This window comes from Dasypus novemcinctus, chromosome 26 (assembly GCF_030445035.2).
Source record: "Dasypus novemcinctus isolate mDasNov1 chromosome 26, mDasNov1.1.hap2, whole genome shotgun sequence".
Lineage (NCBI taxonomy): Eukaryota > Metazoa > Chordata > Mammalia > Cingulata > Dasypodidae > Dasypus > Dasypus novemcinctus.
The window spans coordinates 30,861,299-30,876,051 of record NC_080698.1 but is presented as its reverse complement, the minus strand read 5'-3'; the positions used below and the strand labels follow the sequence as shown (position 1 = coordinate 30,876,051).

Genomic DNA, 14,753 nt, shown 5'->3' with positions numbered 1-14,753 from the left:
GCTTGTTGTTTCCGTTTGTTTTTAGGAGGCCCTGGGGACTGAACCCGGGACCTCCCATGTGGGAAGCAGGTGCTCAGTCACCTGAGCCACATACGCTTCCAGCAAGGTTTTGATCGTGTATTATGTAGGGGAAATGACTCAACATTAATGAGTACATTTTTTCACGAAGAATTGCATAGTCACTGTAAACATTTCAAACTAAATAAAAATATAGAGTGAAAAGTGAAAGTTTTCCTCTACTGCCTTCCCCCTTCACTTCTTCCCCCATGTGACTCCCTTTCTTAGAGGGAAATGAGTTGTTTGCCCACGTAACTTTTTTTTTTAACTTGGAGATCTTTCCGAGAATATTCAAAAATCTACTCTATTCCTTTGCACTTCCATAATTTAGCTATCCAGTCTTCTCTAAACAACTAGACTTTCTGATTATTTGCATTAAAATTTAGGCAGCAGTTAACATCCTTGCACTGTCATCTTTGAGCATCCATGTAGCATTTCTGTAGCATAACTTCCTAGAGGTGAAATTGCTGGGCCAAGATTATTACCTCTTCAGAGAATTTAACAAGGACTGGTTACTTAGTAACCGGACTTGTTTACTACTTCTTTGACAGCTAATATCTGGTTTATTTTTGGTCCTAAAATACAAGTGGAGAAAACCCTGCCTTTCCCCCTGTATAGTCATCCTTTTGGCTCTATCTTTTCCAAACAGGTTCTTGAGATTCCGGAGGAGCCTGGTGCTTGTTCAAGAGTTTCAGCACTTTCCTTACTTAGGGAGTGTTATTTCAAGAGTGCCCCGTAACCACTTAGCTTTATGTTTCCTAACTATTTGCATGTGGTTAAACCCTTGTCAAGTTTTTAATTATTCACTTAATTCTTCCTCCCAACAGTATAGTGAGGTCATAATAGTTGTTGTTATTATTCCAATTAAGTTACTTGTTGTTACTCAAATTTAATTAAAGAAATCATAAAGCAAAAGCACACATCAAAGAACTAAGTGGTCCAAAGGTCAGTGAGTGGAAGGTCGTTCTTTGGAGGTCCGTGATGCTCCCCAATGACCAAGGTTGCCTCTTGGAGGAACTCTAGCCTCCAGTTTGGAGAAAACAGAACTGTTGGTGATACTTATGTCTCAATAGACTTTAACACCAAGCCTCCAGGCTGCCTGTGTTCACTCTTAGTCACTGAATAATAGAACCAAAGACATAATGCAGCCCAGTTTCATATTTGGTCATTTTAGTAGCCTCTGGAAACACAGAGGGCCCCTCAGATATTGGGGTCTCTGCCTCTCTCACACCAGCAACATACTGCCTTGTGCCCTGGACCGTGTAGAGTGGGGGCTCCTCCACGGTCACGAGCTCTGGAATCCCTGAGTACTTCGCCCACGGGGCTCAGGATTCCCTTCAGTGGTAGCACATTGCAAGGGTGTGCCTCACTGTGTTATTTTTAATGCAGACAATTAGAAATACCTAAATGCCCAACAATGAAAGATAGGTCGACTAGGTTACGGTATTTATACAGTGAATAACTGATCACTTTCATAAAGGAAATTAGACTAATAAGTCCATTGCACTTCAGAACTCCTCCAGAGGGAGGGGTAGGGCATATCTGAATCATCCGAGGAAACTTCTCCAACTCCACCAATCCCCCACTCACCCACATTCTGGGATGGATTCTGATACAGTGTGGGAAAAGGGGCTTGGTGGTCAGGTTTGGGGAGAGACCAGTTAGGAGCTGTGGCAATGGTCCAGGCAAGAGGTGAGTGGGGCAGGCCAGCCTGAGAGCACTGGGAAGGGTCAGTGTGGTCTTGGGCAAGTTTGTGGTAAAACTAAGATTTTTGCAAAGCATTCTGTAAATATCAGAAAATAGTCTTTTTTTTTAAACTGTAGGGTTCATAAAAAAGGGAAATATCACCTGGTTCTGCTCCCAAGAAGGTTCCTCTCTATTGAAATGTAGCATTTATCCTGTGGCAGGCAATAAGCTAAATATTTCACATATATTGCTTCACTGAATCCTGAGCTAAACACTGGGATCCCACAGATTTGGGGGTAAGACTTTCTCCTAGTTAATAACCCACCCCCCAGTCTACAAAGGAGCGGCTCAGAAAAGATGCTGACTCCGTGGAGAGGGAAGAAAGCATTTAAGGTGAAAGTACATCACTTTCCCATCATGATTTTCAGGATTCAACCTTTGTCATCTCTTCAGTTATAGAATCTTGAAGGTATGTGCTAAATATGTGTGACATCTGCAGGAATAGATGAGCCATAATTTATTTAACCGAGTTTCTATTTCCATGTGAGTCCAGACTCCCCCAGGTTTCTGGGGGACTTCTTTAGACTGGGGCTATTATCTCGCTGCTGTAAATTATCTCCCACAAACATGTGGGCCTCTCCTGTAATACAGCCCAGATGTGAGCGTTTGAAAGCCTGATAGTGAGCACACGGGCATTTGAACAGAGTGCGGGGATTTGGTGTGACCTCATGGAGAAAGCTCCCATTCCCTCAGGGGAGGCGAGCCAGGGAGACTCAGGCTGGTACCGTGCAGTCCTGCACAGCAGGGATCTTGGAGTCTTTCACCTCCTGGCTCTTCTGAATACTTCTTCCTTTTTTTTATTTTAATTTTTTTAATTTTTGGTCTTTCCTCCCTCTGCCCCTCCACCTCTCGTCTTTCCAAGCCACCTTTGCTATGCCCTAGGACTGTAACTGGGCACTCAATCATACTTCTAACCATTGTCTGGGGCACTCAGGGCTGAGAACTTTCTGGAATCCTTTGAGAAAACTACTGTTTTTCTGTCAAAGCTGCTGCAAACATGGTACCTTTGAAAGACAGCTAAATTTTCATCACCCTCTGGCCTGTTTTTGGAACATTAGACCTTTAGAAAGGGTTTAACTCAAGGGAGACTCATGGCCACAAACCCTGTCCCCATCATTCCACCATATCCTTTTAAAGAAAGTCAGATACACGGAATCCAATGCAGCAGGTTCAGACAATGGTGAAGAGAGAGAAGATGCTCCTGATATATTTTAAGTGAGATAAGTAGATCACGAAACAGTAGGCATGACATGATTGCATTTTTGTAAAATATTTGTACAGATAGGAAAAAAACTTTAGAAGGTTAATAGTAGTTCATCTCTGGATAGAATGATTGTGGGAATGATTTTTTATTTTCTACTTTTTTCTTGTCTGCATTTTTCCCCCTACAAAGAATATATGACTTGAGCAAATCTTTCTTTTTTTCCTTAAATTCTTTCAATGCAAGTATGAGGAGTGATAAAAGGAAAAAAAGAGAAAATATTGGTGACTGGATAACCATAAGTTATTCTGAAGCTATCAGAGAGCAGGTAATTTATGACAGATAAGAAAACAGGAAAGTTTGACTTTTTGTGGAGGAATGTGATTTAAAAGCCCAGAGAAATAAATGACTCCTACTTTAGGCTCAGCAGAGGCTGCTGGAGGGCCTGTGTGGGTCAGCCTGAGCTCTGCATTGACCCTCCATTCTTCCCCCCAAATGCATGATACCCCAGAGCCTGGGGAATGATCTGGTGGTCACCTAATAGCCACTGTGACCTCCCAAGTGGCCCAGCCCAATCTGAACTTCCAGGCAGCAGGTGTATGTCCTCGTCTTTGAGGCTCCATCCTCCTAATTCCCATGGGAGTCCCTCAAAACTCATGCTTAGTCTTGGTTCCAGTTCCTTCCAGGGTTGTACGTCTTCATGTGCGCCCTGATCAGATATTAGAAATTGTGGGAACCCGCTGGCTCTCCTTTCTAACCTCCCAGTCCTGTCCTTCATTGGGTGTACCTAGCATTTCAGCAGTTTTGAGAAACTGGGTAGTCTGTGAATGCTTACATCACAGGGCCTCTGTGTCTCAGGGCAATGAAGAGGGAAGCCTTAGGGTGACCTTAAATAGGCCAGAGGAGAGAATTAACATATTGAAATAATGTGAAAAAGACCACAGAATACAGAAGGAAAAAACTTGGACTCCAGCACAGGCTTTCTCGGTAGCGGCACTCAGTTGACCTTTTGGACTAGGGGGGCTTGGTGTGCGTTGTAGACATTTCACAGCATCCCTGACCTCAGCCCACCAGATGGCCCTAACACCCCCTCCTCCAGTAGTGACAATCAAAAAACATCTGCTGCCAGATGTCCCCAGGGAGGCAATATTCTACAGTCCCCCACTCAACCCCAGTTGAGAACCATTGTTGTGGCATCACTCTCGGATTCAAATCCCTGCTCTCCCACTTCTCAGCTGTGTGACTTTTGATGCCTTCTTGGGCTTGTTTCTTCACTTGCAAAATGGAACCAGTAGTTGTACCTGTTTCAGGCAGTGGTTGGAGGGTTACATAGTACCTAATACAGGGTAGCGCCTCAACAAATGTTATAAATAAGAGAAACTGCCTCAACCTCATGTACAGTGGTTCTAAAAAGCCCTTAATGTGATAAAAGGCCTTTGACTCTGGAAAATGTGGGCCTGTCTGACTTGGGTCTGAGCCACCCACCTTTGCACTAGGTGGAAGAGCTCGTCATTTATTGTCATCATTCATCATGCCCAGCTGCTACCTCCCTGTTCAACTTGCCTCCCCTCCTTCCTCACTGTCAAAGCATCTGCCCTGCTTTCTTCGTGGCAGACTGGAACAGGCTGCTTTGAAGCAAAGAGCCAAGCCCTTGTAATCCACATGCACCCGACCCTCGCGTTGCCTAGGTGAGAAGACTCCCGTCTGGACAGTCCACAGCACGGCCTTGTTCTCCTCGGCCTCCAGACCTTCCCTAGAGAACTCAGAAAGTCACACTGTGGGAGAGAAGAGAAACGGGGCAGGTTTCTACAGGTTAACCTGGAGGGCCCTCTCTGGCGCTCCTGGCAATGCCTGGAAATGCACGCATTGCTGGGAGGGTGTTCAGTGCTAAGGGCATTCCTGGCAGGGATGGTATTCCTGGCAGGGGAGCACGGAATAGACGCAAAGAGTGCTCCCCTCAGGAATTCTGCAAGACTGTGCCCTCCCTGAGATAACAGGGCCGCCCCTAAGCACTGCATAATAGCTTGGAGAAATTGATGTGCTTGGAAAAATTATAGTACACTTAAATTATACTGGAGTCTTCATCATGCATTATTATATAAGACGATGACGAAGTTACAGGTTCATTACAAGCAACAAACAGATATCTCCTTCATCGGAGTGTGGATGAGGATCTGATGAAATTACCCACAATGGCTGAGTGAAACCCAGAATGAGGCATTTTAATTTAGCTCTCCCTGGACACCAGTTACAGGCTCAGCATTGTTCAGAATGCAATATACTTGCGCAATCCTTGGCCAGTTCGCCCACTATGAAGGTATCACTCACACATACAGGTTAACACACATACAGGGAAACAAATGATACACTCAATCGGGGAAAAAGTAGTAACTGGTCAGAGGAACATTGGTTTCAGGGCACTGAGCAGCTGAGCAGCTGGCCCAAGATCCCAGGACCAATCCATGTTGGAGCTAGGATTCAAACTCAGATCATCTGGCTCCACAGCAACAACTTTTTTTTTAATAAACTTTTTATTTTGAAATTATTTCAGACTTACAGAACTCATATAGAGAACTCCAGCATACTCCCCTCCCAGATACCCAATTCATTAACTTTTAATGTTTTGCCACATTTGCTGTATCCTGTTATCCAACCATCTATCCATCCACCTATCTATCATCTATCTGTTTTATCTACAAATCTAACTACCCACGTCAACTTTTGACCACAAAGAGTAAGTTCACAAGGTGAACATCTTGACTACCTCCTTGTAAGTGGCTGTCCCAAGGCCTGCCCATTCCACAGATCTCAAGAGCTCTGCTTTCCGACATGCATGCCCTGACATCTGGCTGACAGCCCTGTCTCACCGCCCAACCATTTCTGTCATATGTGTACTACACCGTTCTGTTATCACTGATGAGTGAAGAGGTGAGTGCTGTGTCCCATCAAGGAAGTGAAAAAAATGCTATTGCGAAAAGTAGAGACCTTTCCTAAGCAAACTTTCTTATCAAGAAATTACACTTTTTAAGCTGCATGAGGTTTGTCTTCAAAACATATGCCTATTCAAAAGGACAGGATTCACTACAGGCCAAAAATTTAACCATGGACTTCAACTTAACAAAATCTTAGTGAGGGGAGCAGATGTAGCTCAAGTGGTTGAGCACCTGCTTCCCATATATGAGGTCCCAGGTTCAATCCCTGGTACCTGCTAAAAAAAACCCAAAAAGTCTTAGTGGAATTGCTCCCTTTAAGCATGCAGAAAGGAAACCATATCCTTTCACAAGGGGCTGAAACAAAAGGTCTTTATTTTAGGAGTCTGCTCTAATTCCTTTTATTTCATTCAGAGGTCCTAGCTCTTGTTTTCAGTTCATGGAACATGTTGGTAGGTGTACCCCAAGGACCATAACGCATTTTTCATATACTCCATAAATGTGACGCTATTACAGTAATCCCTTGAAGGAGAAATGGGATCCCAGATTAAGAGAGCAGGACATTGGACGCCTATGCAGAAAGGCAGAAGGCACCCAAGTGGGTTGCCAGAAAGGAGTGGGAAACAAGATAGGGACCTGTTGACTGGGACTAGGATAGAGTTGGGTGCCTGGACATCAGAATCAGGTGAACCCAGTTTCTAGTACAAAAGTATCTGTTCTGAGTTAGATGAGTCACAAACTGATTTGGTACTGAGCCACTCAGCTCCCTGCCTGTGGTTTTTTTAAAATTACCTGAGACTAACAAGAGGATTGGTCTGGCTAAAATGCCCTCTCCCTGAAATGCCCTTCCTACCTTCGTTACCTGGTGAACTCATGCATTCTTTAAGACTCAGCTCAAATGTCCACTCTCCTGTGACATTTAATCGTATGGATTTCAGCCTGATAGCATTCTCCCTCTTGATTCATAAGCCAAGTTAATTGTATCCCTCCCACCGGCTCCTGTGGCATCATGCCCCTGTTACATTTCATTGTGACTGTTATTGTAGAAAAGCATTCTATCATCTTGGTGTGGAATCTGAGCTTAGAAATTAGACAGACCTTTGTTGTAAACATGGCTCCACCCCTTCCTAGCTGTGTGACTCGGAGAAGATGGCTTAACATTTCTGTGTCTCAGTTTTCTCAACTGTAAAGTGGGTTCATAATCTAGTAACTACTGCAGCTGGTTGACCTGAAGCTTAAATGAAATGATATATGTCAAGCACTATCCCAACCACATAAGAAGTCCTCTATTAATTGGGGGTTTTTGGCTGCCAGCAACAGATATTTATTGTGGCTAACATAAGGAGAATTGAAGGAAAACTGAGCTAATAAGGCCTCAGAAAAAAAAGAAATCCCCACTTCTGTGGGAATTTAGGGAGCAGAAATTAATGGATAGTTGTATAAAGGCACTGCAATCAGAACAAATGGGCCCCAACCATTTTGATCTTTGGATCATTCTGGTCATATTTAAAGTCCAAAGGGAAGGAATCTGACTGGTCTACCTTGGGTCACATCCCAGGCCCTGGAGAGCCAGCTGTAGCTGCGTAGAGGAATGCACTCTGCCACCCTCCCAGGCCTCACCTGGCTTCACTTATTGACATCCAGCCTGGGACTCTGAAGACTTTTGCACTTGGGACTCCTACCGTAGACCCCTTCCCCTACAGTTTTATTTATATTAATAGCACAATAACTGAACAGAAACAAAAAAAAAAAACAAAAAACGTTTTAGAGACAGTAGGGAACTTTTCAGTATGTTCTGGAATTTAATATTAAGGAATTACTTTTAACTTTGTTGGAATAAAAATTCATTGTGATTATGTTTTCAAAACAATAACTTTTTAAAAAGGTGTTTTCCTAGGTTATTCCATGACCTATTGCCTTATAATTTTTGTTGACTGCTTCTGGCTCTGCTTTTTGAAGCAAATTTACTTCCTTATATGCTGTTAACATTTTGGTGAATATGGTACCAGTCATATTTCTCTGCTTATTTTTAGTGTGGTTGAGATGCACGTAATTATTGAAGCCTTAACTTCTCAGGGCTGATTAAGCGGGGAGCAGCCCAGGGGTAGGTTCTGGGTAAAAGCATCATCTACAGAGTCAGAAAGACCCAAATTCAAGACCTAGCCCTGCCATGTAGGCAGATCTTTAAAACTCAGTTTTTGCATCTTTAAAATGGGAGTAATGAGGGTTGTTGTGAGAATTAAGTGCATAACAGGTGGAAAGTGCTTTAGCGCATTGCCCAGCATGTAAGAGCCCCATCAGTGTTAGCCGGGATCCTGCCATTGACCTTGCAGGCTGCCACCTGGAGCCCTGCTCGTGACATCTTCATTGACGGGAATTAAAATACATGGAGAAACATAGGAAGCAGGAAACCTGGTGGAACTGGAAGGTCCTTCAGGACATAGGGGAACCTGAATAACACGTGTCATCTCAGCCCTCCAGCAGCAGATCTCTGGTCCCCCTGTCTGTGGTGTCCACCATCGTGATGGCTTGGCTACTCTCTGCTGTGTCAACTCCTGCTGTTGGCTCTTGTCCCTCTCCCTTATGGCTTCTGCTGCCCCATGGTTTCTGCTCAGTGCCTCTTTCCACCTCTACTGTTTTATCTTCACTTGTCTCTGTAAGATCATATGTGATTGCTTTCCCCCTTCACTATCCAGTACAAGGAGCCTCCATGGGTAGAGCCCTTTTCTTTCCAGGCCTCCTCATGGGCTGCTGGCCAGCTTACTGCTCGGCTGCCTTTGGGGCAGGTGACTCTCCTGGTCCATGCAACAGTGGCCATAGTAGAAGCAACTAGACTGATAGCAGGATACCCAGACTATCAGATTCTTTCCTGGTGAAAGCCATATTATGAATGTGGATCACATTATCCCCAAAGACATTGTTTACCACAATATTTTCCCCACCAGATTATAATTCTATAGAATCTCATTTCTTCCTACCATTCAGATATGGTTCAAATTCCACCATGTCCTTTAAGCCTTCTTAATATAATACAAGGTTGGCCAAGGCCCAATAGTTAGAATTTCCTGACTACTTACCACCTGCCTCACACTGTACTGGGCACATTATCTATATCTCATTTAAATCACAGCCCTCCTAAGTAAGCATCATTATCCCCACTTTTAGATATGGGATCTTAGAGTCAGAAAGCTTAAGTAACCTCCCCTAGGCCACACAGCTCTGAATTCCAGAAAAAGAGTTTTATTAACTAGTATTAAAATTTACTGAGTGCTTTACACATGCTACTAATTTAATCCTTCCAAAATCTTTTTTATGAGCTTCATAATACATTTTATTTATTATATATATATTTTTTAATATACTTTTTTGTTTTTTTAAAGAAACCCAAAATCTTAAGAGGTAAGGACATTCACAGCATCTGTTTTAGAAAAGACACAAGAAAACTAAACTTGCCCCAAGTCCACGCAGAATAAATGACGGAGGTAGAACTCCATATTCTAAATCTTTGTGATTCCAAAGCCTGTCTTGCCCCCAACCCCTCACTTCCCTCTCTGCCCTTGGTACTGAACTTTCTCTTCTCACAAACCTAACACTCCTCAATCTTCATTAACCCCACTTAGTAAACCCTTGTAGTAGAAATATAAAGGATTTATTATGCTCTTTCTGGAACTTCCCTTGATGAGTCAATGTTGGGGTGGAGATTTTTCCAAATAATTTAACCACCTCCATGATGCAATCTTTCATGAACTTTTTCAACTGTATTTTTATCTATCAAATGTTCCATCATCGTTGAAGGAAAATGAAAGAGCAGACGCGCAAGCCCTGTGGTGATTTTGCAGAACTGAGGATGGGCACACCTTGCCACCTGAGCCCTGGTGTATCTTGACTCCAATCTGGGAGCAAGTTCTCGTCCAGGGAAGCTGTGGGCTGTGTTGGGGCTTCTGCCTCTAGCACGTAAGGAACACTTGTGGGCCTCAGCTTGCCCACTCAGCCACCAGGCCGTGCTTGCCTTTACACTCCAGCTTCATTGTGACGGGATCATGAAAACAGACACTGTCAGCCTCGGCCCCCACTGCCACAGCTGTGGGACTCTCAGAGCCTCCAATGAGAGGGACCCGCAACCCGTGTCTGAACAAGCAAAGGCCCGGGACAGGAGAGCAGGGAGCAAGTCCCAGAACACCCGCTGATTTGCATGAGGAAAGACCAAGCTTGAGTTCTGCTGATGGAGCGTGGCGTGCAGCCAAGGGAAAGCCTGGTGCCTGGAAGAATGAGGGAGGAGAAGGGTGTGCTGGCAATGGTCCTGCTGGATGGGGGAGAGGCGGGCATGGTGCCTTCAGACCCATCCGGAGTCTGAAAACCACTCAGCATCCTGCAGGCCTCAGGGTTCAATTATATAACGCTAACTCAGCTGATTTCAGCTTTCGATTCTTGGAGCTTACCTGGGCTTGGTTTTGAGCTGCGTGCGATATCGTGAGCTCCCAGAACTTGTATCAGACAAGGAGCAACGAAAGTAAATTAGCAGGAGCAGATGTAGGATGTAGCTCAGTGGTTGAGCGCCTGCTTCCCATGTCCAGGTCCTGGGTTCAATCCCTGGTCCCCCCCTTAAAAATAAATTAAATGAATAAACTTGCAATTGAAAACCATTTTGGGTCTTTCTTTAATTCATCTTCTGTCAGGCAAAAATTTTTCCACAAGAGATTTTACCTACATGTATATGCACACATCTACGTACATACATGTGTGTGTTGTAGTTTTCTTGTGTATCTCACTTAAATCATGCTGAGAAAGAGAAATAAATCTGAAGACCCAAACCTCTGTACTGTTTTTCAGGTTTTACATCGAGAGCATATCGTTTTTAAAGGAAAAAACCACTGTGGAGCTGTTTTTCCTCAATGCGAAGTCCAGTGTGCACAAGGTAAGGCACCACGTTTGTAATGTTTGTTGAATGACACTAGGGGAACTGGATTTGTAGGGAGAAGCAGGCCTGCCTGTGTTTTTATTTTCAAACTGGGAACACAGTTCACAGACTTTTCCATTTTCAAAACTTGCAACTCTTCCCAAATTCTGAGCAGGAAAGGCATCTGGCTGCAGAAGAATCTTGTGCACACACAATTGCCCTGAATTTAAATGCAGCTAATACTCGACACTGCATGACCCCGAAAGACACAGAGATGGATCAGTCGAGGTTATGTGCAAAACCTCATAAAAGTCAGGCCAGAATTAAAACAAGCAAACAAACAAAGAAACAAAAACAGGCTGTGCCCTACCTTCGCTGTGATTCAGAACCACTATTATTTAGGTTCAGACTCTGCCTCTTGATCCTTGCACACGTGTGTCAGCTTAGATTCAGGGACGCAGGGCCTCTGCTCAGAGCCACGTGCTTTAGAGCAGTGTCTCCAGTGGACCAGGGTATTTGTGAGGTTTGTTGTTTTGGGTTTTTTAATTACTATCCAATATGTCAAGGTCTGATTACATTTGTAAAATTCAATAAACCTGATTTACTATCACACGCTTGGATGTAGCAGCCATGCCACATTGCTAGAAAAGTTTTTAAACACTCTCAGTTTTCACCTTACCACCTTGCAGACCGGTACCCTACAGAACCATACTTGAGGAACATGACTTTGAAGGCCCCACTCTAGCCTCCTCAAGCTCTTCCCTAAGGGCAGAGAATCTGTGAGCCAAGATGTGCCCATCTGGAGCCTGGCCCCTCCCTTGTAGGTCATGGTCCCGATGTTTAGTATCTCAGAATTCCCTGTCCTGATCCCATGCCTGCTTCCAGGGCCTGCAGAATCCTCTTCTTTGGCTCTGACTTCCTGAGGGTATACAGGACTGTCCATGTGCAAATCCCTAAATCTGAGCATGGCCAGGGGCAGCTGGATGGTACCTGGCTTGGGAAGAGAAGGGGGAGGAGGGACAGGCTATGGGTTAGGAACTTAAATTTAAACCCTTCCCGCAAATCCCAAAATAGTTATAGGTGGCCTGCTACACAGACACAGCTTCAATTTTGTGCAAGACTCAAAAAGGGAAGAGTTGTTTGTTTTTTAACATCTTATTGAGATATAATCGACTGTACATATTTAAAGTATACAAATATATAGGTCTTAACATATTTAATACCCATGAAATGATCAACACAATACTCGACAACTACAGATCTGCTTTTTCCCGCAGTGGAAAAGCTTGAATTTTCTAGGTTTTTATGTAAGTGGAATCATATAGCACATAATCTTTGTTTTGTTTTTTTTTTGTCTGGCTTCTCTTGGAGGAGAATAGCTAGATTGTGTGGTAGATATATACATAACTTTTTAAGGTACTGTCAAACTGTTTTCCAAAGCAATTCAACTATTTTACTTTCCCACCAGCAGTGTTTGAGAGTTCAAGTTCCTCCATATCTTTGTCAATCTTTTTCATTTTAGCCATTCTATTAGATGTGTAGTGGTAGTTTGTTATGATTTTAATCTGCCTAATGACTACTGATCTTCTCAAGTGCTAGTTATAGCACTTAGGGGTTTGCACATGGGCAGCCTTATATACCCTCAGGAAGACAGAGGAGGAGGGTTGAAGAAATAATGACTGAACCTTCCATATTTGGTTAAAATTATAAACATATAAATCCAAGGTATTTAACAAATGCCAATCTGAAGAAACATGAAGAAAGCTCTTCTGAGGCACATGTTAATCTGTTGCTCAAATTAGTGATAAAAAAGAAAATCTTAAAGCATCCAGAGAAAAAGAAGACGTGCTATGTACAGAAGCAAAAACATAAGGATGACAGCACATTTTTTAATCAAAAACAATGCAGACAAGAAGGCAGTGATCTTGTATCCTGCAACCTAATGTTAAATTCACTTTTGGCTTCTAGTAGTTTATTTGTAGATTCCATCAGATTTTCTTTGTAAATGATCATGTTATATGCTAATAAAGATGGTTTACTTCTTTCTTTCTAATCTGAAAGTCTTTTTTAAATTTTTCTTGCCTAACTATGCTGGCTAGAATCTCTAGCACAATACCAAATAGAAGTGGTAGGAACTGATGTCCTTGACTTGTTCCTGATCATAAAACAAATATATTCGTTTTTCCACCATGAAGTGTGATGTTACTTGAAGACTTATCATAAAAGCCCTATTTCAGGGAAGTGGACTTGGCCCAGTGGTTAGGGCGTCCGTCTACCACATGGGGGGTCCGCAGTTCAAACTCCGGGCCTTCTTGACCCGTGTGGAGCTGGCCCTTGGGCAGTGCTGATGTGCGCAAGGAGTGCCCTGCCACGCAGGGGTGTCCCCGCATAGGGGAGCCCCACGCACAAGGAGTGCGCCCTGTAAGGAGAGCCACCCAGTGCAAAAGAAAGTGCAGCCTGCCTAAGAATGGCACCACCCACACGGAGAGCTGACACAAGAAGACGCAACAAAAGAGACACAGATTCCCATGCCACTGACAACAACAGAAGCAGACAAAGAAGATGCAGCAAATAGACACAGAACAGACAACGGGGGTGGGGGCGGGGAAGGGGAAGGGGAAGGGAGAGAAATCAAAATAAATAAATAAATCTTTAAAAAAAAAGCCCTATTTCAGTTTGAGTTCCCTCCTCTTCCTGCTTTGCTGAGAGTTTTTATTAGGAATGGATGTTGGATTTTGTCAGATGCTTTTTCTGCATCTCTTAAGATGATCATATTGTTTTTTTTTTAATTTGTTAATATGGTGAATTTTATTAATTGATTTCTGAATGTTACATCAACCCTTTTCCTAGAATTACTTCTACTTGGTCATGATGTATTATCATTTCAGTATATTGTTGCATTGTTTGCTAAAATGTTGTTTAGACTCTTTACATTTTTATTCAGTGTTGGTCTGTAGTTTTCTTGTAATGATTTTGTCTGGATTTGGTATCAGGGTAATGGGAAATATTCTCTCCTTTCCATTTTTTGGGGGAAAGTTAGTGTAGAATTGACTATTTCTTCCTTAAATGCTTTGTAGAAGTCACCGGTAAACCCACCTGGACCTGGGGTTTCCTTGGTAGGATGTTTTTAACTACAAGTTCAAAGTTTTTAATAGCTATGGGGCTGTTCAGTTTTTATCTTCTTCGGTGATTTTCAGTTATTTGTGTCTTTGAAGGAATTTGTTTCATCTAAGTTGTCAAATTTATAGACATAGTTGTTCATAAATTTCCTTATTATCCTTTTAATATGTGTGGAATCTGTAGTGATGTTACATCTCTCATTCCTGACATTAGTCATTGCTTCCCTTTTTGCTTCCTGGTCATTCTGGCAGAATTTTATTCATTTTTTTTTTTGAGCCTATCCAAAAAAAAAAAAAAAAGGCTTTCACTTTCATTGATTTTTCTCTATTGTTTCTCTATCTTCTACTTTATTGATTTCTACAGTGATCTATTTCCTTTCTTCTCCATTTTTGAGTTTAATTGCTCTTCTTGTTCTAGTTTCTTAAGATGGAAGGTGAAATCACTTATTTGAGATGTTTCTACTCCTCTAATATAAGCAGTTAGTGCTATAAAATTTCCCCCTACGTGCTGTTTAGTGGTAGCTCATAAATTCTGATATGTTGTGTTTTCATTTTCATTTGGTTCAAGGCATTTTCTAATATCCTTTTTGATAGCTTCTTTGGCTCATTGTTATTTAGAAGAGCACAAGTGGGTTTCCAAATGTTTGGGCTTTTTTGGAGATCCTTCTGAAATTTATTTCTAATTTAACTTCATTGTAGTATGGTCAGGGAACACATCTTGTATGACTTGGATGTTTTAAATTTATTTAGACTTATATTATAGCTCAGAATACGCTCTATCTCAGTAAAAAGTACACGTGCAC

At 42.6% G+C, this 14,753-nt stretch overlaps 1 protein-coding gene across 7 annotated transcripts in view; it reads left to right on the top strand.

The window, feature by feature from the left end:
• FRMD4B (FERM domain containing 4B) overlaps positions 1-14,753 on the top strand; it is a 365,011-nt gene that overhangs the window by 237,266 nt on the left and 112,992 nt on the right. For all 7 annotated transcript variants that reach the window (XM_058288632.1, XM_058288631.1, XM_058288629.1 and 4 more), the window contains one exon: positions 10,765-10,849. In XM_058288632.1, the coding sequence (XP_058144615.1) occupies positions 10,765-10,849 (85 nt within the window). The remainder of the gene's footprint in view (positions 1-10,764; positions 10,850-14,753) is intronic.